We start from the raw sequence: 22,688 nt of genomic DNA, 5'->3' as shown, positions 1-22,688 counted from the left end.
TCTTCTTAATCCAGGGTTTCCAAGCAATGCATAGAAAGCCTCACCTTTCATAAAACCCCTTATGCAATTTTCAACAGAAGCATTCAATACTGAACTTTTTTTTGTTTAACTGAAACAGCAGGAAGTAAGAGCTAATAAAGGTGATTACAGGCAGGTGAAGTCCAGGTGAAAGAATATCTGAATTTTACAAAGCAGTTAACAGTATAGTTGAAAATAAGGTATGACTCAATTGTTTTGATTTGTCCTGGAGAAGATCTTTGTGACAGGTGTAGGACATGTCAGACGAGGGAGATTAGTGATATTCTCTACATTTAATTGGTCATCATGACCTGCCTGGTTAATGTACAGCTTGGTAAGCTGCCTGGCATGATTCTTTTGCACAGTCAATGCTGCCAGTCACTGTTGAAGGAAGGGTTCAAGTTGTAATGAACAGACTAAAAAAGAAGCTAAAACCCATCCATTTTCTTCAGCACTTTAGAAGGAAATAAAACCCATGCCTGCTGCTTTGTGAGCAGCTTTTGTGACATGCTTCTTCTTTCACAAGAAATTCTGTTTTCCTTGAAAAAGTAACAGTCTTAACAAAGTGTCATACCTCCTCCCCAAGAAGTATTAACAATGAGCTTTGTCTTGTGTTAGCATCATTTTGTTACTATTTTTCTTTGTGATGCATAATGTTCTGATGTACAGATTAATCCTTCAAAGAGTGTTCAGTTCCTTGGAAAATGCTATGGAGTAACTTTAGAGTCAAGGGATTGGGTCTGGTAAGGATAGGTTACAGCCTTCCAAAACTCCAGCTTTTGCGCAGTACTAACAATTACTTGGGTTTTTTTTTCTGCCTAACCCTGTTTTTGCAATAGAGCATGTTCTCTATTTAATATTCTGTTAAACTTTTAGTAGCAAACTGCATTTACAAGCATTCCCTTAGAACATATTTTACTCAATCTATGCATTGGATAATGTAACAGATCAGAGAAAGACAATATAAATTTTGAAACATTAGGGGATATAATATATAATATTTGGTTGCAGTAAATAAAAACAATCTCCACCATTATGCAAGAGTATTTTATTTTCTGCCTTAAACAAATAAAAGCACATTTCCAATTTGAGGTAAACCATTAGTAGTAGTTTGCAAAGAGTATAAATGTCTCTAAAAATAAAACAGCAACACAAAGGTCATGACAAGGTCTATGTGAGTCTCTAGACCTTCGCCAGGTAGTTCATACAGTACCACTTTACACAACTCTGGCTCAAACAACCTTGCTTTTCATTGGAAGGCCCAGTGCAACCAAAAGAAAATCCCAGGACAGTGTTGGGACTGAGGGAGAGTCAGTTGCTCTCACCACAGATGGTCTCAGGCACTTTAATATGTTGTGTCAACTTGTTTATGAAAGCTGCTGTTCTGCAACACACTCTACTTCCAAACGCTTTTGCCTAGCTTACACCTTCCCACTCAGAACTCAGTTCATCATTTTGGACATGTTGCCAAATTGAAACAACCAGACAGCCGAGTCAGAGAAATAAAACAGAGGGCACTACACCAGACAGGCACCCTGGATATTCTGCACTAGCCGAATCACCTGGACAAGAAACAAGTTTACAAGTGATCAGCAGATCATTAGTTATCTTGGAATTTATAAGAAAGTCTTACAGAAGTGTTTTGGACGATGAACATTTACATTTTTCCTTGGTCATATCCATTTACCCAGCCCTCTCAGGTAGGAGGCAGGTCACTTAGAAAAAAGCCTAGTAATTAAGCATAGAGGTAAGCCAAGAGAGCAAATAAGTAAAAAGCAACTCAAAGGTCAAGTCCACAGGTATAGCATTGCTGGTTATGCATGAGATTGTGTCATTTCTTTTAATGGCAACATTCCAAACCAACAAAGGCCTCCATGCAGAAACAGCTTACACTGTTTTATTTTGTACAGGAAGCTTATGTATGTTATGTTGACCAGTAATGCTTCTCTACTAGGTAAAGGTGCATGTACAAGAGCACTTGTTAATCATGCCATACCAGCAACTTTTTGTTTTTCAGGCCTAGGAATCAAGAGCAGCTGATCTCCCATGTTTAATATAATTCCATTAACATTCATAAGAGTGCTTTTTTCTAAGAAGAAAATCAAATGAACAAATGAACAAGTCACACTCCATGATGTACCTTTAGGGATGCCTAGTTCTACTCATTATCTAAACTTCTGTTAGATGTGCTTTAAAAGTGAACAGAGAATATTAGTCTATGCAGAATTATGTATGTTGAATACATCAAGCATTCATCAGTCTTTATTAAATACTTAAAAGTGATTTAACCTCTCAAACATTCTTAATCTTTTTCAAAAGCAGTGTTTCATCTGTAAGTTGTTAATGCAATATCTTGAAAGCCAAATTATCTTAGATAATAATGAATTACACTGCACAACAAATGAGTATGATGCTTTGTGGACAAACAAAATATAGTCCCTTTTCTGAAGGAATTACAACCCAGGGGCCAGATCCTGCAGAAGCTAACACAAAAGAAGATTTAGTGGTGTTTGTGTTGCATATGTGAAGTGAGTCGTGTGCTTGTCTCCACAGTTATAGATTGGTAATGAAAAACTTGATTTTGACCTACTTTGCACTAAACAGTGATAGCAGAAAAACAGTCCTTTATTGCCAAAATTGCAGCTTATTTTTGCACAGACATTTGTCATGCATACTGCTTATTATGTGGGTTTAAAGGAAGACATAATAGACCTTCAGAAGCTTCCCACTGAATTTGAAAAGGAAATATTTGAAAAGAAACCATTGACTGTACCTCTGGACCTTTTGTAAGCCTGGCTGCTGTTGCACCTTGTGAAACAGAAGTGGAATGTTACAAATGATCCTTGAAGTTTCAAAAACAGATTGTTCCTCACTGCAGTATCTACTCTTTCTTTCCATCCTGGGCATCTTTTTCGTCTTCATCAGAGTACACAGTGGGTTCCTCCCCCTCCTTCAGCAGCTTACCAACATGATGATACTTAACTGGGGGGGAAAAAAAACAAACAATAATTTTTCTGGTTATAAAGAGACACCTTTTTAAACTCTTCTGTTTTCTGAATGAACAGGATAGCTATATTTCAATAAAACAGCTCTGAGCAACTTGTTCCAAACACTGGGGGAAAGGAGAAAAGCTAAAATCAGCTACTAATACTGTTGGTAAGAGTAACGTGAAGGTGACTCTCATTTTATTGCCTAAACCAAAAGATGAATAAACACAAACTGAGGGACTCACACAGCCAAAGAAATAGAATCCTGGATTAGATTATTTTTCTTGTCAACGTTAAAACCAAAGGCATTGTTAGACTATTTACATCTATTAAACATGCACACATATGTGCACACACGGACACAACTTGGAAGGGGTTTTATTTTTTGTAATGTGTATTACAAATATTCAATAGGACAAAAGGGAGATAATTTCTCCCAAAGATAGAGGTAGGTCTGCTATCTGATTATATGATTAAGCCTCTGATTTATTTTATATCTCCTTTTGAGCATGTAAAAATGCCAAGACATGTAAGGACTGAGAGCTATACTATGTTGCCTGTCAACTTCAACAAAGCAAAAGAACCCCCTGATTACAGGTGTGTCAGATTAGCAACGTTGTTACAACAATTTAAAGCAACTATTTGACATATTAAGTAGGAACACAGTAATAAAGACAGTGTATTTCACTGTCAGTCCTGATGTTCAACACTTGTAAAGGGAGGTTTAACATTAGTTCAAGTCATATATTTGATAGCATAGTTCTGGTTTCTGGTATAAGCTTGTTAGCATAATAAAACAGCTATTCAGTGTGGCATGATTAACAGTCTTAATTAAAACAGGAAGAGGGCCAAAATAGTAGGGGCACATCAGGTCAGGACTGAGATTTCTAAAGACATGTGGAGAAAACTCCATTGTAGTTGGTTATAGTAAATCTTTCAACACTAGATTTAAAAATAAAACACAATTTATTTCCGCTATACTAGTTATTGGTGTATGCAATTTCATCATTTTTGTCCCAGCTGGCTACAGCCTTTTAACTATTGCTTCCCCTATTACCAGTTAACTGCTTCTTTGTAAATAGGTTTAAAATTGCTTACATGTGAATTGTGACTCCCAGTCCCTCAAGGTCTCTTGCTGTGTAGCGTTGAGATCAGAGAGGTCGTCATACGTATCCCTCAGTGCCTCCTTATCCAGGCAGAAAGTGGCAAGACCTCGGGATGCATCTCTTCCAGCAAAAATCCCATATGGGCCCTCTTTACAATAAAAACATAAGCAGCATTATTGCAGAGGTAATGGAAGCTACGTTATCTTCATAGATCACAGTCCCCAAACTAAAAGAGATGATGAGTTTCTACCCTGAGCCATACATCAGTGCCTCAAATTTCTGAAATGCTTTAAAGTTTTTATTCTAATTGGTAATAAGAGAAAACAGAGGAAGAGGACAAGAAACAAAATAATGACTGAGGTTTGCTGAAACATCAGGACAATGAACCACACAACGATGCATGGTACATATAAGGATAAGGATAAGCATACAGACTGGGATGCACATCCTTAGAATAAGGAACAGAGGAAGGATTTCTATGTCTGAGGTGAAATGGAAGTTTTCTAATGGATACTCCCAACTTGAGATGAAAGGATGTCTTGACAGAAAACACAGTAGAGCTACTAGAAACTATCAAGTTGGAGGAAACATCTATTAAAACAAAACCCAAGATGAACTCAAATGATCAAAAAATTCAACTCACAGCAGATAAGAAACATCAAGATAAACTCTTGCTAAACTTAATTAATGATTAACTTGCTTGCATGACAATCCAAAAATCGAGATATTACATGTTCAACTAGACATTCAAAGTTCTTCTAAAAAGAGCTTAAAGAAGTTAGATGTGAACTCTGATTTTTGTAGAGCACATGCCAACTTCCAGAGTGTGCTTTTTCCTAAATTAATCAAAAGAATCTTACTTTTCCATTAAATTGAAAATCAAACTAGCCAGACATTGTGGTGAACCATTCGGCAATTACCAAATCAGATGCAACAGGCAGCTTTTATTGCCATCAAGGAAGGAAGCATCTAAAGCCTGGACCTTATGTCAAGTGGGTTTTGGGTTGTGCAAATACAGAACTGCACATTGAACTCGCTGTACTTATCATCCTGACTGCTGCAGAATGCAAAGTTACAGCCTGGCTTCATCCAGTGACGGTCTTGTCTATGTTTGGCCCAAAAGTAGTAACTGATAATGTTTCCAAAAACATGGTGTCTCCTGCATTTTTCTCCTCGTCTCTTAAGTATCACTGGCAGCTTGCTACTGCAGCTACCAGGCTGTCTGGACAGCTCAAGAGTGGTTATGCCAGGCAGATCCTGGTATAAATGAGCAAGCCTCAGTGAGCCGTTTAACAGGCAGTCTCTGATAAAAATAAAACCCCATGACCTCGTGGAGGTGATAAAACTCTTTCACCTCTTCACTCTTTCACAGTCCTATCCACCTCATCCCTGGCTGCTCTACAAGCATATGTTATTCAATCTTTGCACGTTTGAACTATGCTCCTGGTAGAACGCTGTTTTAATCTAAATTGCCAAGTATTTAGTATAAATATTATGCAATAGAGTGATACCCACTAAAATGGAACGCAATGGCAATACTGAGAGAATGCTTCGCTTGTGCTGCCTGCCATCAGGCAAAGGTAACCCAGGCTGACAAAGCCGCCCAACCTCTTATGGTACGTGTAGCCTGCCATTCGTGGGAAAACACCGAGAATAATGAAACAACGTAAACCGGCAAAGCCGGAGTTCCCACAGCACGGGGCCCGGCTCTGGAGGCCGGGCGGCAGCCGCCACCCTGCCCGCGGCTCGCCGGCACAGCCCGCCAGCGCTGCAGGGGCGCGCAGCCGGCCCGGCGAGCAGCCGCGCCCTCCCAAACCTCCCAAACCTCGCACCGGGACCGGGCCGGGCCGGGGTCAGGCCGTGATCCCCGCGAGGGAACCCCCGCTCCCGGCAGCACCGCCCCGACCCACCCCGCGCTCCCCGCCGGCGGCCCCGGGCGGAGCGCCCGCGCTGGGCCCGGCTCGCAGCCGCCGCCCTCACCGGGCCCGTAGAACTTCCTGGCGCGGGTCACGTCGAAGACTTTGCCGTTGACGGCCATGAGGATGCGCGGGTCGCTGACGCCGTCGAAGGGCCGGAGCTGCTCCAGCGTGAAGTCGCGGCGCTTCATCTTGGGCAGCGGCGGCGGGTCCGCGTCGCCCGCGGGTGCGGCGGGCCGCTCGCCCCGCAGGATCTGGTAGAGCAGGAAGAGGCAGAGGCCCAGCAGGCTCAGGTTGAGCGGGGAGCCCACGATCTCCAGCAGCAGCCCGCCGCCCTCGCCCGCCGCCGCCTCCTCGCCGGCCACCGCCACCTCCTCGCGGGCCATGGCGCCGGACTGCGCGGCGGCTCCGCGGGCTCGGAGCGCGCAGCACGGAGCGCGGCCGGCGCGGCGGGGCGGGCCGAGGGCCGAGGGCAGGGCCGAGGGCAGGGCCGGGGCGGGCCGAGGGCCGGGGCGGGCCGGGGCTGGGGCTGGGGCCGGGGCGGGCCGAGGGCAGGGCCGGGCCCGGGGCCGGGGCGGGCCGAGGGCAGGGCCGGGGCTGGGGCTGGGGCTGGGGCCGGGGCGGGCCGAGGGCAGGGCCGGGGCGGGCCGAGGGCAGGGCCGGGGCGGGCCGAGGGCAGGGCCGGGGCCGGGGCGGGCCGGGCGCCGGGCCGGGCCCGGGGCCGGGGCGGGCTCGGCGCTCCGCGGCGGCCGCCGGCGCTAGGGGGCGGTGCGGCACCGGCCGTGCCCGCGGCTCTCCGGGCCGGGCCGGGCCGGGCCGAGCCGGGCCCGCCGCGGCGGCACTCGGTTCCACAGAAATTCCGGGAAAAATAACCTCGGGATGGCGTTGGACCCGTGTCAGGGCTGCCGCCATGGGCCGTGCGAACCGCCCTGCGGGATGGAGGCGGAGCCAGGCTCAGCTCCGCGGTGCCAAGCGCTGAGACAAGACGCAGCGGGCAGAAACTGATGCGCTGGAAGTTCCACCTGAACATGAGGAAGAACTTAACCGTGCAGTGACTACACAATGGAACTGATTGTCCTGAGAGTTCGGGGAGTGTCCCTCACTGTCGAGATTCCAGAAGCGTCTGGATGCATTCCTGTGCCTCGGGCTGACCTGGGCAGGGAGGCTGGACCCGGTGACCCACTGTGGTCCCTTCCAGCCTGACCCGTTCTGGGATTCCCTACACTCGCTCCACCTGTGCTAGTGCACATCTTCTCTTTCTTGGCAAGGCACTGACTTTTCCAAGTGCTCTAGAAATGTTGTCAAACCAAACAGAAGAAGAGGGAAGAAATTACCAAATTTCTGGGTTTTTTTCATTCAGGTATTACCTCCAGGCCCCACAAAACCACAGAAGCAGCGACCACGATGTACTAATATAACATGAAAATAAAAAATTGTCCTGCCACAGAGCTCTGTATTCATGTTTCTTCTCAGTGGAGGCTTCGGTGAATTAAAACTTAAGCTGAAGGAAATACTAACTTGGATGTATCTACTTGGTGTGGTGTTCATATGGTGCAGCAAATGGAGTCCCAAATACAGGTACAATACAATTGGTGACTTCTGCTCCTCAGTATCAAGTGTGAGAATGCGCAAAGTGATGCTTTGGGCCTGAGTAGTTGCCTTTGCAAATTGTGTCCTTCAAAAAGAACACAAACAAATGCCCTGCCAGAGTATCGTCATTCTCTCTACACGAGTCAGTACCTCAGGGTACGCGTAGAGGAGAAATGCAGTGTACCAGCCTTGATCACAGAATCGCTAAGGTTGGAAAAGATCACTGAGATCACCAAGTCCAAGCGTTAACCTGATCTCACATGATAGCTTGGCAGATGGTTCATCCTGCTGCTTCAGGGGAAACAGGCAGCTTTTACTGACCTAGCCCTGGGACATGTAGTTACAGAAAACTGCAAGAACTACATTGTGTTTACTTTCTAATCCTCAGTGTTAGGAATATTTTTAACTCTTTGGGTCAATGCAGATATGACTTTGAGTGCTAAGATGTTTAGACACGTTGGCTCTAGCAAGGGAGGGTGTTTGGTTCCACCTGCTGTCTCCTTTGGGAAGCTCCTTGTTTTATGGATCAGTACTGGAACTTGGATCTCTCCTGTCATGTATGCACTGACTTTGCTTCCAGCTGAGATTTGTACTTGTTAATAAAATAGCTCTGCATTTTGACCCTATTTCAGATACTAGAGAAATCTCTGAAACTTCAGAATTATTCAAACTGTATTACCTAGTTAATTCTGCTCAGTGGAGACATGACACTATTAAACTTCATTGTGTTGATATTATGTTGTAGAAGAATAGATGTAGAAAAAAAACAGCAGAAATGTGGAGGGATATTTTATATTTTTTTCAACAGCGAGGAAAAAACCCCAAGACTCCAAAACAACCCCAACCATGAATTTGGCCTTGAACCAGATGCTAAGACAGGGAAAAGAAGCTCTGTTTATGCCTAATATCCAAGAGAAACTATTCAAGAACAGTTCATTCTTAGATTAAGAAGGGCCAGGAAACCTTGCCAAGATCGATAGAATCTCAAGTAATTTGCCATGCGAGCACTGGTACTGGAAGTTACAGTGGCCCAACTTTTCAGCTCTTTATAAAAAAATATTCATATACCTTAGAGTGCATCTTAAGCAAAAAATAAGAACAGATATTTAGAGATAAAAGGGTATGAATAAAATTATAATACATCAGTTGGAAATACCTAAATTCATGAACCTTTTGTTACACATTTCCTTCTAGCAAGCCTACTTGGCAATTCCTTTAAACAGGTTCTAGTCAGAGAGGAGTTGGCCCCAGGTCTAGTTAAACACCACTGGCATTAGCTGTGCTCCCACACAGGTTTTCCTCCCCATTCTGTAGACAATAATAGCTTTCTCCTTTAAACTATTCTGCTTGCATCTATGAGATGGGTTGATAGCCTCCAACACAGTGTTCTAGTATAATACTCTCTTCTTATTAATTGAAGAAAACCCTGGAACTCGGACAATTTTCATGTCCTTGCAAGTCAGGATAGTTCTGCCAGTTTTAAAGTACTCTTACTCTTATTTTTTAATAAGCAGCATTGATCTGTTAGAGATGAAGAAAAATTAGCTCTGTTACACCTCATCATTCTTCCTACTGCACTATTTCCCCTTTGTATCTTGTCTGGTAGATTTAATGCATCTTTTAGAGCAAATTTAATGATTCTAAACAAAGTGTGCTTTGCCTGGGTTCCCCATGATTCTATTGTTACCATGTGGTTTTGGGCCTCATGTTCTCTCATTGTTCCTGTGGAAGCCCTTCTCAGGAATTCCTTTCTCTGACTTACCTGATTAATTATTTTAATTTAAGCTAAGGCTACAAGTTTGCTTAGATGCTAATGCCTCATTTGTATTACTTGTGATTCCCAGAAGTGCTGGTCACCTGGAACTACTGCTGATTTTATTTGACCTGCAAGGAGCCAGGGTTTCCAAAGTTGAGAGAAAGTATCTCAGTCTTTTAAGTTACTGAGAACTGGTGATGAGTAACACCACTGGCAAATTAGATCTTTGCCGCCCAGATTGAAGTCTGATTATTAGCTCCTATTTGAGAATTTGAGACTTCAGCAAGGTGTTGTAGGATTGCATTGCAAACAGCTTGTGGTACCATGTAGCCAAAGAGAGAAGATTTTTGCCTTGTTGTCCAATGGCCTTCTTATATGAAGTGGGTCCGTTCCAGGTGTGAAACAGGCACCTGACCCAAGAATGCCCTGAATTACACCTAGTCCTCAGATCAAAAGCACAGACCATCTTCTTGCGGGGCTTGCTTTTTTTTTTTTATTAGTTTTTATTTCCATCTCCATCACATTTCAGTTTCTTTTTTCAGTTGCATCTTCTAATTTTCTAGCTATACTCTTCATCCAGTAATGTGCAAGGAGAAAGGATCGTGGAATGTGAAGAAGACACTATGCTGAAGGCTATCAAGATCCTGTCATTCCTGGAGATAAATCTGTAAACATCTGCAGCATAAAGCGGCTCCAGATGGGATTTTTTACCAAGTTTTAGAAAATGTTATCTGAGAGGAGTATTGGAAAGACAGGCTGTTTGTGCTGGGGAATTGCTTTCCTTAGAAATAACCTGTAGTGAACTTGCAACTAAAATCTTTCCCTCACTGGCTTCATCTTCCCTCCTTCCAGGACTATAGGTTTCAGTTCAGTCATGTGGAACAGGGCTGACAGTCACTGTGACAAGAAAGCTTGCTTGTATGTACAGCAGTAGGTACAGCAACTACACTAGGAAGTTTTAGAGGTGTCTTTTAACTATAGATGAAAATCCAGGTGTGAATTATCAGTATTGGCTCCCATTTTTGAAAGGCAGCAGGTATCAAAACCAATCTGCACAAGCTGCAGATACTTCTGGAAGAGGCAAAGAAAAAAGAAAACATAAATCCACATGTGATTCTTGCAATGTAAGAGTCTTAGTATCCCTAGGAAGCACACTCATTGACACTGAAAGAGTAAATGAAATCCCTGACTTCCTGAAAACAACTTGGATTTCCTTCCAGGTCTAATGAGCCAGAAGGATTTTATATATCAGAAGTAACTGGATGATGTGAAGGAAAATTGGTGCATGCCCAGATCAGGTCAAACCAGTAGCACTGTTAGAGGGATTAGGAAATGTTATCTCTGCTCCATTAGTGTTGGATGTGGGAATGCTATTCATGGCATGTACACATGTTGTTCACAAGGAGATATTTTTATTTACACTGGAGACATTCACTTTGCATTTTGGAATACATGAGCTGTTTTCACTCGTGTCACTGCATCCCTGAAGGAGGGCTGGTTATTTCTCTGCCAATGTGATGCAATGCCAGTTTTGCAACAGAGCAGGTCAGTCTGTTTCACTGGGAATTGATAATAAAATTCAACATTGATAGATTCAAATGTTAGAAGGTGGAAGTTATCCATAAATTCTGCTATTTTCCCAGGTGTAACCTTGCAATGTTTTTGTTGCAGAAATGCAACAAGATGGATGGATTCTCATCTCAGTTTATTTAGCTGAGATCGTTTCAGTCACTGAACTTGATTTGACACAAACGAAGACACTACATAGTGATCCAGTAGAATCCAGTTTTCAACAGGCTAAGGAAGCATGATCCATTTCTAGTTATACAATGCCCTCAATGGGAATTTTTTTCAGACCCTCAAAGCCATCCCACAGCCTGAACAATGTCACCTGAATCATGTTGCTGAGGGGATGCCTCTCGCTGTGCCTTGAGCCCTGCAGGTAATGTGCTGAGTGCTGACTTAGGCCAAGCTGAATGTTTTCCCTGAGACATCGTGTCTCAGGAGCTGAGCCCCAAAACCTGTCGCTACCATCACATGAAGCTGAGTCGGGGAAGGTTGAGGTTAGATACCAGGAAAAGGTTTTTCAACCAGAGAGTGTTTGGGCACTGGAGCAGGCTCTCCAAGGAAGTGGTTACAGGACCAAGCCTCTCTCAGCTCAGGGAGTGTTTGGACAATGCTCTCAGGCACATGATGTGATTCTTGGGGTGTCTTGTGCAGGGCCAGGAGCTGGACCCGATGATCTGATGGGTCCCTTCCAACTCAGCATATTCTGCGACTCTGTGCTCACGCCACGGTTGTGCCTTCACAGCTGAGTTGTCACAGGTTTCTCAGGCTGGAGTCTGTACGATTCCACGGACAACAAACCAGTAGGAAGCCTTGGAGGCAGCAGGGACTTCCCAGACCACAAAGGCTTGAGAAAGAGCCAAAATTCCTTCAGCGTCAAAAGCCAAGCGTTTTGTGGAAGGTGCTCTCCCAGCCACGCGCAGGCTCCGGGCGGAGGCGGCGCATCCCGGCGGCGGTGCCGGCGGTGTGTGTGTGTGTGTGTGTGTGTGTGTGTGTGTGTGTGTGTGTGTGTGTGTGTGTGTGTCTGTGTGTGTGTGTGTGTGTGTGTGTGTCTGTGTGTCTGTGTGTGTCTCTGTGTGCGTGTGCATGTGTGTGTGTCCGCTGCCGCGGGAGGTGGGGCCGTGCCCGGTGCCCGGTGCCCGGTGCCCGGTGCCCGTGGGCAGCAGCGGGCGGGGCCGGTGAGCGGCGGCGGGGCCGGGCGGGGCGGGGCGGTCCCCGGGACGGGCACGGCCCCGGCTCCCGGCACGGGAAAGGCTCGGCCCGGCCGCCCCGCGCCCACGCGGAGCCCGGCCGGCGGGTTCCCGGCGGTTCCCGGCGGGTTCCCGGCGGGTTCCCGGCGGTTCCCGGCGGGTTCCCGGCGGGTTCCCGGCGGTTCCCGGCGGTTCCCGGCGGGGCCGAGCGGCTGAGGCGCTCCTGATTCCAGCGCTGTATTCTCGGCTCCCTTCGGCGGCGAACGCAGAGGCTGGCAGGCTCCAGGGGCATCCCCGTCCCGAACTTACAGACTTGCAGTCTTCCAGTGTCGGACCTCTACGTTTTATGCTCCAAATCAGGTTTTTAACCTATGTTAGGTAGCTGGAGTTAAGTAGCTGGTTGTTAAGATGAACTGGACTTTATTTTGTCTCTTAGGTCGTTAGTGGCATTGCTGGAGTCGGTGGCTGTCTCCCAGGTGCGAGGTCCTAGCGGTGGTGTGGGGGACTGGGAGAATCCCTGTGATCTCAGAGCTTCTGTGCAGGAGTGATGTGAGAGAGGCTGTAGGGTCTCGTAAAGGGTCAGATCCATAAAGTGCTGTAGAATGAAAATACACTGTGTCATTTCTTTCATTATTATTTCGCTGATACACGTAATTGCTCGATCTTAACAAACAGCTGTATGCAGGAATAAAGCCTTAATCGCATTACAACTTCGATGAATTTTCCATAACTGCTCTTGTACAAGTCAGCGTGGCTCATGTCAGGGCAAGTGCTTTCACCCAGGTGACAAACTGCAGACAAGTCATGAACACAAAATATCCAAGAACCCCAGCAAACCACCTTCAGTCTTTTCCATTTTCTAGTTTAACTCCTTTTTTGAAATGCCATTCAAAGTGACCCTTTCCCTTCCAGCCCTTGTGCTGTCCTTAGCCCACATCCTGTGGAGAGCTGTCTGAGTGGACTTCTCTCCCTAGAGCTGTGTGCTGGGCAGAGCTTGTCTGATGCGCATGTGGATGGGGTCTCACTCATTTCAGACCTAGTGTAGCAGACTGGAGAAATTTAGAGTTATCCTAGTACACACACATTCTGATCCACTTGGGATTACAGTCTCTGTGGATCTTTTACACTTCATGCTGTCTTTCTGGTATTTGACAGAAACTGAAAGCAGTTACAGGTAACTTGAAGTGTACTGTTTGAAACCTTTCAAACAGAAAGGCAAGCTTGGTGCCCTTATCTTTTATTAACAGCTTAATGAATGTGAGTTTTCTTTTTCTTTCACACAATATAATAGATGATAATTAGGACTCCAATAGCTTTGCAGATCCATTGTAAGATAGGAAATGCAAATATATATTTGTCTTGCTGCTATACAACAAATAAAATGAAAACTTAATCCAGCGATTTCATAGGCATGGAATAAATTTTTGCACTGCTTGCTCAATTGGTTCTTTATAGTTTGGACCTCTAGCTCTATGACACATGGACCAGTACATTGGTAATGGTTCATGCCAACTCCTGAAGAATATCGTACCGGAAAATTTATGTTGAGTTAGTGAAATTGCTCATCTGTTTCCAAAGCACGTCAGTAGATCTCTTATCATAAGTAGATGACTTATCAAGAACACACTACATAAAAGCAGCTACACTTCTCCAGTGAGGTTTGCAAGGATTCCAGAACTGTCCAGTTCAATGTAGAATTTTGGTCCATATCTGCAAAATTAAAAGTTGACTTGGTTCTAACTATAGTATAAGAAAGTGCAAAGCACTTCTGACCTTGGACTTGACCTGACTTGGCTCAAGTTTAGAGTATATTTAGATATTTAGGGGATTTATTTATGTATATAAATGCTTTTTCTAATATACAAACCCAAATTACTTGAATGCTATATGAACAAAAAAAAAAAAAAATCCCTCATTTTTTTTCAGATCAGTGAGAGTTGAAAAGCTTTTCTACATAAGCTGTTTGCATATGATTCTGTCAAAGATTTGATAGAAGTTTTCAGAAAATGAAATGTCCGATTCCTGGATTGACCATGGAGATGGAGACATGCCTAATGCAGATTGGATCTTTCAAAATCTTTGTCCTTTGGAACCCACAGTACAGGGTTTTTGACTGTATTCAGACATTTGGGAAGTAGATCCTCTTTTAGGCTTCTTTTTAGTTTTTCTGGGAGCAGTTAAGTGCAGACAACTATCAAAAGTTAAATTTTATCACTTAGGAAGTGAAACTTAAGAAGTTTTACTGGCATTGGTTTTTGTTTCAAAGTTAATATTTTTTCCACTTGTAATGGCTCTTAATTTGCTGGTCAGGGAATTTACTTCAGACAAATGCACAGCTATGTTTTCTTTCTCCAGAAGATGATGTATAGCAGTCAGAGAATAAATAAGAAGTTGTACTTGGTCCAAAGACTTGCTCAATACAGGCCCATTTATTTAAATCCTAAATACATTTATTTGGAGATCAGTGGGTATTTATAATATTTCACAAGAAAGCAATAGCGTAGCTGCAAGTGCAAATACTGGAATCTTGCATAAGCATTAAGAAAAGGGCTAAGATGTTTCTCAGTTTTGAACAGCTGTGAAAATGGGTACTCAGGGAACAATAATTTGTGTGTGTGTGTGAGTCTGATACATTTAATACAAACAAACACATCTTTAGTTGTTCCTGCTTAATACCTGCTAAAATCCTCTACAGCTTTGACCAGAATGTTTCCTGTATCTGATACTCTTGAAGTGTGTTATTAATTCATAGGTATTCATTGATTTATATGAGGTCTCTCTATATATAAAATTAAAAGGAAGTACACACAATATATTAAACTGGGGAGCTGATTTTTTTTTCTGCTGAGGATTTTCAGTAATCCTTATGTTTGTGCTGTGACAGTGTGCGTGGTGTGGCTGGTCTCAATATCTCTAGTTATGTAACATAAACATCAAGCTGTGCTGTAAGTCAAACAGGGCACAAAGCAGTGTGACTGCAGCCTCTGTGGTACATCAGTCTGCAAGCTGACTGCTATGATCTGAGGAGCTGAATTTAGTGGAAAGGCTGTCATTGATTTTAATGAGCTCTGGAAATGGCCCAAACTCAGGAATCGGTGGCTTGGTTTTATTGGAGTGGCACCAGCATCGTGTTGAGTCATGTGTGCACAGATACATAGACATCCTCTTAAAGTTTAAAAGGAGTGCCAATGCCATGAGCAGAGATGCCATTTGTATTTCATCATTTTCTTCTAAATGAATTCAAACACACTGCATGTGATTTTGGTACTTGACACTGGGTTTGGTGGAAATGCAGTTCTCATCCTTCCCTCAGATGAGTTTCTATGCCAGTTCTTCTGTCTAAGTTCAATCTATTGTGCAGTTTAAACATAAATAGATTTCTCCCCATTTGGAGAGGTTTATTTCCGTGTCTTCAGCTGACAGGTTCTATGTGCAATGGGAAGGAGTGTGTGACAGGTTAGAACTTGACACCACCTCTTTGGTGAGCAGCAGACACTCGCTGATGTTATTAACAAGGATTGTTTCAACTGCTATTCATCCCTGACTCCTGCTGACTATTGCAGTTCTCCCCCAAAATCTTGTAATAGCTCACACAGCCAAGTGACCATGCAGGGCTCTGAACATTATTCTGAGTAACCAAAAGTGCATCAAAACTGGCAAAATACATCTCCAGTTACAAAGCTTGAAAGCAGGATCTTTAATAATTCAGAAACTCAAAATGAGGAGAGCACCAAATATTTTTTCAAATATACCCACTTGTTTAAGCTGTCTCCTAGTTTAGATGACTCAAAAATGCTGTGTTTGATCAGTATTATCACAACTTTTGTGGATTGGATAGAGGAAAAAAAGTAATACAAACAATTACTTGCTCTGATTCTGATTCTTCTGCTCTATTGGTCCTCAAACTATGGCCATTGCATCTTCTTAATCATGTCACCACTAATACCATTTTAACTGGTGACCAGTAGTAATTCTGCAACAGTCAGTGGCATTTCCTTTAGATGGTTTTGACTAACATGCCTTTGTATTTAGCAACTATGTGGTGAGAAAACTTTGTACAGGCCAAGAAAATTATCTGAAAGTCTTATTATTGTTTAGCATTTGAACATGGTTGTATTTGCCTTTGTGAAAAATTAAATCTCTGTTTTCTGTGGTGAGAAAATATTACAATATCAGTTTTGTAACCAGGAAAGCACTGCAAATCCATCCTGTTAAGTTAGCTCATAAATCTTCAGTGGCTTTTAAATCCTATCTAGTCTTATGTACATTAAATATAATCAGTCCCCAATAGAAGGAGGGCTTGCTTAGTATTCCCATGACCAAAGGGAAGCTCTCAGAGTGCACAACAAGCAGAATTAATATTTGGGCTTCACAGTAGCTTATCTCCAGGCAATATATAGAGTCCCTTGAGGACTCAATTAGTATCATGCCAGGAAGTATCAGTTGTATTGGCCTCTGTTATATCCTTTCTGTGTTATATCCTATCATTCTGTGTTATATCCAAAGCAGTTGTTTCATGAGAAAAGCTGAGTTTGTGTTCTTGGGTGAGTGTTGATAAGATCTGTAGAAAGGGTAGGTGACTTTTCAGCTCCATGGTGCATGGTGACAGCTGCTCCACTTTTTGTTTGGACCTGCAATGTTGGCTGCATGAGTACCTGGTTGGAAGGATCCACTTGGTAGCAAGGATGATTTAACACTTGATGCCAATACCAGTGGGTCTCAGGTATGTTCTGTTTAAAGGTTAGCTATAGGGCTGGAGTGGTGAGGCTGAGAGTGGCATTTAATCTAGGAAAGCTGTAGGTGTTCCCTGAACTCCGTGGTAAAGCAGAAAGATACTACAACAATGGACTTAAGTTTGACACGGCTTTTAACTGCAGCTTTTTTGGCTGCCACTGATCCCAGGATGATAGACACACCCATCAGCAAATAGCTAAAGTGTGTGCCAGGCTCTGTGGCTGGGAAAGACCAAGCAGAGATTCAGTTTAAACATCTGATGATGTGACTTAATGACACAGAATTGTGGTTTATTCAACAGTTTTAGGTAAAATTCTTTTGCAATTAGCTTATTTCCTGCCTCTGGGTATATATATTAGATATTTTCCCTTCCCACTACTGTGGGAACAGCGCCAGCATATTTAAGAGACAATTGAGAGCACACTGGGGTATTTAAAGATTGCCAGAACTTGTCTGAGTAATGTGTTAGGCTGCTGTGTAAGGACTCTGATGTGCTATGTGTCTACTCTGGTGAAATTGGCCCCATATGAGGGATTTTTTATTATGTGATGATTTTAAAACACTCGACATGCGGGGCCAAACCAAGTTGTGCAGTCTCACTGATTTCTAATTTAACTCAGCATTTTGATGCCAGTATTCCTGTATGAGTTCCCATGGCTGAAGGCCGGCTAGTGAACTTAAAATCTTGGATATTTATAGGGTGTCTATTCTTGTAGGGTCTTTCTGGCTGTCCTTATTGAGCAAGGAAGCATGGGAGAAGGCTCTAAAATACAGTTTCAGACACCAGGAATTTTGAGTTCAGTTGCAGTTTATGGATTCTGGAGCAGTCACTGAATTACTCGTCCTCAGTTCTCCCCTCTGTATCTGCAGTATGGAATAATACATTCTGTACAGAGGGGCACCGGTCTGATATCTCACAGATATCAAGTGGTAGGAATAAATTTATTCTTACTCAACATTTTCACTTGTTTTGCTGACTGGGGAATGAAGTAGGTACTGTATTCATGCCTTTATACAGAGGAAAGGTAACAGAAAAAACACCATGTTACCATTGTATATGCATTTGAGTTAAATGCCAAGAGTATGCAGTTCTGAGTTTTATTTTTCTGTTTATTTCCCCTTGGAGAAATAAAGCCTGCAGGCAGGACATCCTGGGACTTCCCTGCCTTTCTCGGAAGGTTAATGGTCACCTTATCTTTAGCCTTGTGTTTGCAGGCATTGGATTTCCCCAGAGCTGTGCTTCCGTGCTTTCCTGTATTATTGCTCCTGTCGACAGCACTGAGATGGCATCAGAGACGACCTTTGCTTTTGAAGTTTCATTTCAGTTGCAGCTGGAATCCAGGATGTTGATGGTTTTAGGAATATTATTCCAGATGTGTGAGTCCCTGGTTCTCCTCTTGCTTATAGCTGTACAAACAAATCAGAAGTAACTCTGTTGAAGAGGTGGGCCTGCATTAGTGTTGAACTAATATACATGGGAAGTCATTAAAGCTGATTGCTGCTCACAGCACAGGCATTAGTGGCAGCCTTGGTCTGATCTGTCTCTAAGGGACTTGGTGAGAGTGTGTGAAGGACATTTACTGGATCTATCCCTAGAGAGGAATTCGGGAAGAATGGCTCATAGAAAACCCAATTCATTATTCAAATCATCTCAGGATATTTGTTTAGACTCAGTAACTGTTACCTCTGATGTTCCACACTCAGACCAGGCACTGGTCCATGTGCCTGTAGCTACATACTGTGTTCTCACATTTCTTTCCAGATGCTCTTGTGTGTTGGTGCCTGCCCGGACACTGAGAAGGAAAAGTTCTGTTTTTGGAAATTAATATTCTCTAGCATGGTATTTTCTTATGTCAGAATGTGCAGAAATAGAGCTCCTTTGTTCAACTTCTGCACTAACCCCACCAGGACAAAAGAACCACAGTTTTCCAGTATATAAAATATTGACCATGCTAGTATTTTCACAGGAAATACCAGCTCTTCCACTGTGTCAAAAATAATCTGTTTTTCATTTAGATTCTTTAAAATCTTAGATTTTAGATTTTTGGTCCTGGATGAAAAAAGCAAAGATGTGAGAGGCAGCACATCCTGGTCTGTATATACAGGGATGCTGTTACTTTTCTAAAAATAAATTACATATTTATATGCAAACAAATCCTTGTTTATCGTAAAATGTCAAACAAGCAATTCTATCTCTGGATCTGTATTATTTTTTAGGCAATTGATATTTCCTGTCACTGAAGTCTGAGGTTGCATCTGTGATCCTGTTGCAGATCTAGAGGAAATTACCTTTTGAATGACACATGGCCTGACCTTCATCTCCAGTTAATCCAGGAAGAGTTCACATTTGGCTGGGGGGGCATAAAGGATAGATTTGGAGTGCCAGTATTTTTCTGGCCATATTTTAGAATTCAGTGAGGCACTGGATATCACATACCAAAGTTTTTCTTCACTTCCTCAGAGGAGAAGACAGTGTGTTTGTGATAAACTGCAAGAAACAATGAAGACTTAAAATTACCAAACACTGGAATCAAAGAGATTAAATTATTCTTATTATTGAAGGAGACTGCAAGAAGTCCCTCTAACAGGGAATGACAACAAAAATCCCCCAAATCCCATACATTGTTCACAAAGTGTGAAAACACACATCATTAAAGCAGCATAGAGTAATTAGACTCCAGAGCAAATATAATGGCAAATTTTTCTGGCATGAAGTATTTATTTGTACATATGTAAATATACACATTAATAAAAATATGAAATAGTGCATATTTGAATGCGTCTGACTACACTCTCTACTTTCAGTTTCAGAGATAGGCTTTGACCCTTATTTTCCTCATTATATTAATCACAGATGGATGTACAAACTCTGCAAGGCAGAAATCCTCTTATCTCCACTTCTTTGTTGTCTGCAGACCACTGTGTTGTTTAAAGCTCTGGTAGTGCAGCTTTTAACAGTGATATGTGATTAGTTGTTTCTTTAGAAATGGAGAGTTTTCGCACAAAATTTCTAAGCCTGGCCAATTTGCCAGCCTGGAAATTTCACTTGAAGGAAAGCTGAATCCCTTTCTTCTTCAGCAGAGGGTTTCTTGAGAGCCACATTTATGTTGTCACATTGCTGCAAAGTATTGCTAGGGGTACCAATGTGACATGCTTGTAAGGAGCACACAGAATCTTCATGCCTTAAACCCCAAGTGGCTCAAAGATTTGTATATGATGGCTCATCCGATCACAATGTGACATTTACCTTGCTAAGAAGTCAGTTCAGAGACATCAAAATATACTGGAAATCTGAAATGCTACAATCTATCACTTTGGTGTAGGATTTTTACTCCTACCTCTAAATTTGTTTAGTGAAATGCTCAAATGAAACTTTTGTCCCTTTCTGAAAATAAATTTTTAAAAATGTAAACCAAACACTCCTGCTTAAACACATTTTGTGAAACGCATGATTTCCTAACTGTGTGTCATCTGGTCCCTTCCTGCTGCTGTGTGTCCTGCTGCCATGCAGGCTTTGGATGAGCACTTTGCAAAATGTGAGGTGTTTGCAGTCAGGGAGCTGGGGAGGGGTTTGCCCTTAGAGATCCAGTGGCAAGAGGCTGCAAGAAACTCAGTAGCTCTGTTGGACACGAAACCTACTCAGGATTGCTGGCTGTGTGTGTAGCTCTAACACCTCAGCTCTCAGGCTGTTGGCATGTACCCTGGGTATTTGTAATATAAGTGTATTTGAGTTTTCTCCATTGGATTAGTAGTTGCTGTTGGTTACTTAAGTTGAAGAGGCCCTTTTTGCAATGACTCAAGTGCATGTGAAATAAATAGCTTGATGATTTTAGGAGCTGTATTTTGGTGCAAGGATTTCTTAATGGTTGGCTGGGTGGACCTTGCTCAGTCTTGCCTCCCTTGTTCCCTTTGGAGAAATTAAGAAACTTGTTGGGAAGTTTACCAGGTGCTGGGAGCTTGCTGCTGGTACCACTGTGGGAGGACAGGCTGCCCTGGGACTGCTTGTTCTCCCTGCAGATTTGGATGTGCAGTGATTTGGGTGTGCAGTGATTTGGGTGTGCAGTGATTTGGGTGTGCAGTGATGTGGGTGTGCAGTGATGTGGATGTGCAGTAATTTGGGTGTTCAGTGATGTGGGTGTGCAGTGATTTGTGTGTGCAGTGATGTGGGTGTGCAGTGATTTGGGTGTGCAGTGATTTGGAGGTGCAGGGGGCTGCTGCAATGTTGGGCTGTTAAGGGAAAGCCATGACTGAGTTTGAAGAAAACCATGATTTTCAAATGAAAGTAGGCCTAAACTAGGCTATTTCAATCAAGCCAAGCCACAAACTTTAGAAGCAATCCAGATCTGATTTCCAGATCTGAAATTTCAGGTGTTTAAACTTGCTGTCTTCTCTATCTTTGAAGAACCATCTTTACTCTGCTGAAGTCCATGGTTATTTGGTGTTTACCTCCCAGCTGAAAACAGTATAAATTAATTAACTGAGCAGCCCATTCACTTCAGCACTTGATGAGTGAGGAGCAGATGTCAGTGCAGTGATGTCTGGCTGTCAGAGCAGGTACAGCTCATACCTGCTTGCTTGCACTGATTTGCCTGTGGACATAGAGCTCTGATGTTTATCAACATCTAAGATTTCAGGGCTGTACCCAAAATGCTCAGTGTGTAGCCATTTGAAGCTGTGCTGGTGATAAAGAGGCAGAGGAGTTAATAATAAATCTAGCATGATGTACCTTCGAGGGAGATATGAAGATAGAGAATCAAAAAGTATTAAATCCTGAGGTGGGATAATTATTTTTAATGACTGTTTACTAGCCTGTGCTTCTTGGAAAGTAAGGGGGTTTTGGGATGGTGCAATGTGTGTTGCTAGCTGCTGGTTGCTGAGAACAGGACTATGACTAAATGGAAGCCAACAGATGAAGTTTTGCATGTTCAGGTAAGTAACTTCAAGACAAAAATATATGAAGGAAAGAAACAATATTGAAAGGAAGCATATTCTGAAGGCAAGCCATCTGAGGGGGTTTGGAGACAGGAAATCTGCTTCTTGTTAGCAAAAATGCTGATTTTTTTTTAAAGCTTCCAGGCTGTGTTCTATGCCAGTTAAAGTGATGAAATTATTCCAAAGTCATCAGGATTACACCCTTCCACTAGCTTTAGGGACTGTGCCTTCCCACTGGAAGGCCATTTGATCTTTCTTGATTTTAAAAATAAATGTGAAATTCTCATGAGGTCTTCTTCATTTCTTACTCTAATATAAATGTTTCTGTTGGCAGCATTTTTCTGAACAAGATGCCAGGCAGATTTCAGATGCAGTCCTACATCCAAGGTTTTGTGCATTAAGCCAGTCAGAATGTTTCTCCAGTAATCTCCAGGAATTCCTTCCTGGTGGTGGTTGCCCAATAACTGAAGCCTTGATTTTGTTATTTTTTTTTTCCCCTATGGGCTTTGTCTGATGGATGGAGATTAATGCTCTCTAGTGATCTTTTTTCTGCTGGGATTAAGAGTTCAGCCTGAAGTCATCGTGACAAGTGCAGTAATTCCCAACAGTGAAACTTGTTCAGGTTGAACTTCCACTAATGCTACTGTATTTTTACTGCTTTGCCTTTCCCCAAGAGACAGAAAATGTGTTATATCTTCTTGAGGTCAGCTTTGATCTGCAAATGCAAATGTACTCTGTGGATGGCATTGAAGTTGGCTGCTTGTAGAGGCTTTTGCTTTCCAGCTAAGTGAGAAACTGGACTAGAGTATGATTTGTTTCCTGTTTGTGATGGCCTTTGCAATTGTCATCTGATACTTGTGTGACAGCTTTCCTTTGTGTAGGGACCTTTATAG

The 22,688-nt window shown here is 43.0% G+C and overlaps 1 protein-coding gene across 1 annotated transcript; it reads right to left on the bottom strand.

Annotated features, from left to right (window-relative positions):
* Window positions 1–1,051: 1,051 nt before the first annotated feature.
* Window positions 1,052–6,461, bottom strand: PGRMC1 (progesterone receptor membrane component 1). The gene is made up of 3 exons (XM_021548497.3): window positions 6,092–6,461; window positions 4,104–4,259; window positions 1,052–3,000 (listed from the first exon to the last, which is right to left on the bottom strand). The coding sequence occupies exons 1-3, from the start codon at window positions 6,411–6,413 to the stop codon at window positions 2,900–2,902; spliced, it is 579 nt and encodes a 192-aa protein (XP_021404172.1). The 5' UTR covers window positions 6,414–6,461; the 3' UTR covers window positions 1,052–2,899.
* Between the last annotated feature and the right edge of the window lie 16,227 nt (window positions 6,462–22,688).

The sequence above is a fragment of the Lonchura striata genome, chromosome 14 (assembly GCF_046129695.1).
Source record: "Lonchura striata isolate bLonStr1 chromosome 14, bLonStr1.mat, whole genome shotgun sequence".
In the NCBI taxonomy this organism is placed as follows: Eukaryota; Metazoa; Chordata; class Aves; order Passeriformes; family Estrildidae; genus Lonchura; species Lonchura striata.
The sequence above is the reverse complement of the archived record's forward strand: the minus strand, read 5'-3'. Positions and strand labels throughout refer to the sequence as shown.

Coding starts and splice junctions, on each gene's coding strand:
- PGRMC1 (XM_021548497.3), bottom strand. CDS start 6,413: ATGGCCCGCGAGGAGGTGGCGGTGGCCGGCGAGGAGGCGGCGGCGGGC. Junction 4,260..6,091: donor CAGGAAGTTCTACGGGCCCG/GTGAGGGCGGCG, acceptor TTTATTGTAAAG/AGGGCCCATATGGGATTTTT. Junction 3,001..4,103: donor CTGGGAGTCACAATTCACAT/GTAAGCAATTTT, acceptor TTTCCCCCCCAG/TTAAGTATCATCATGTTGGT.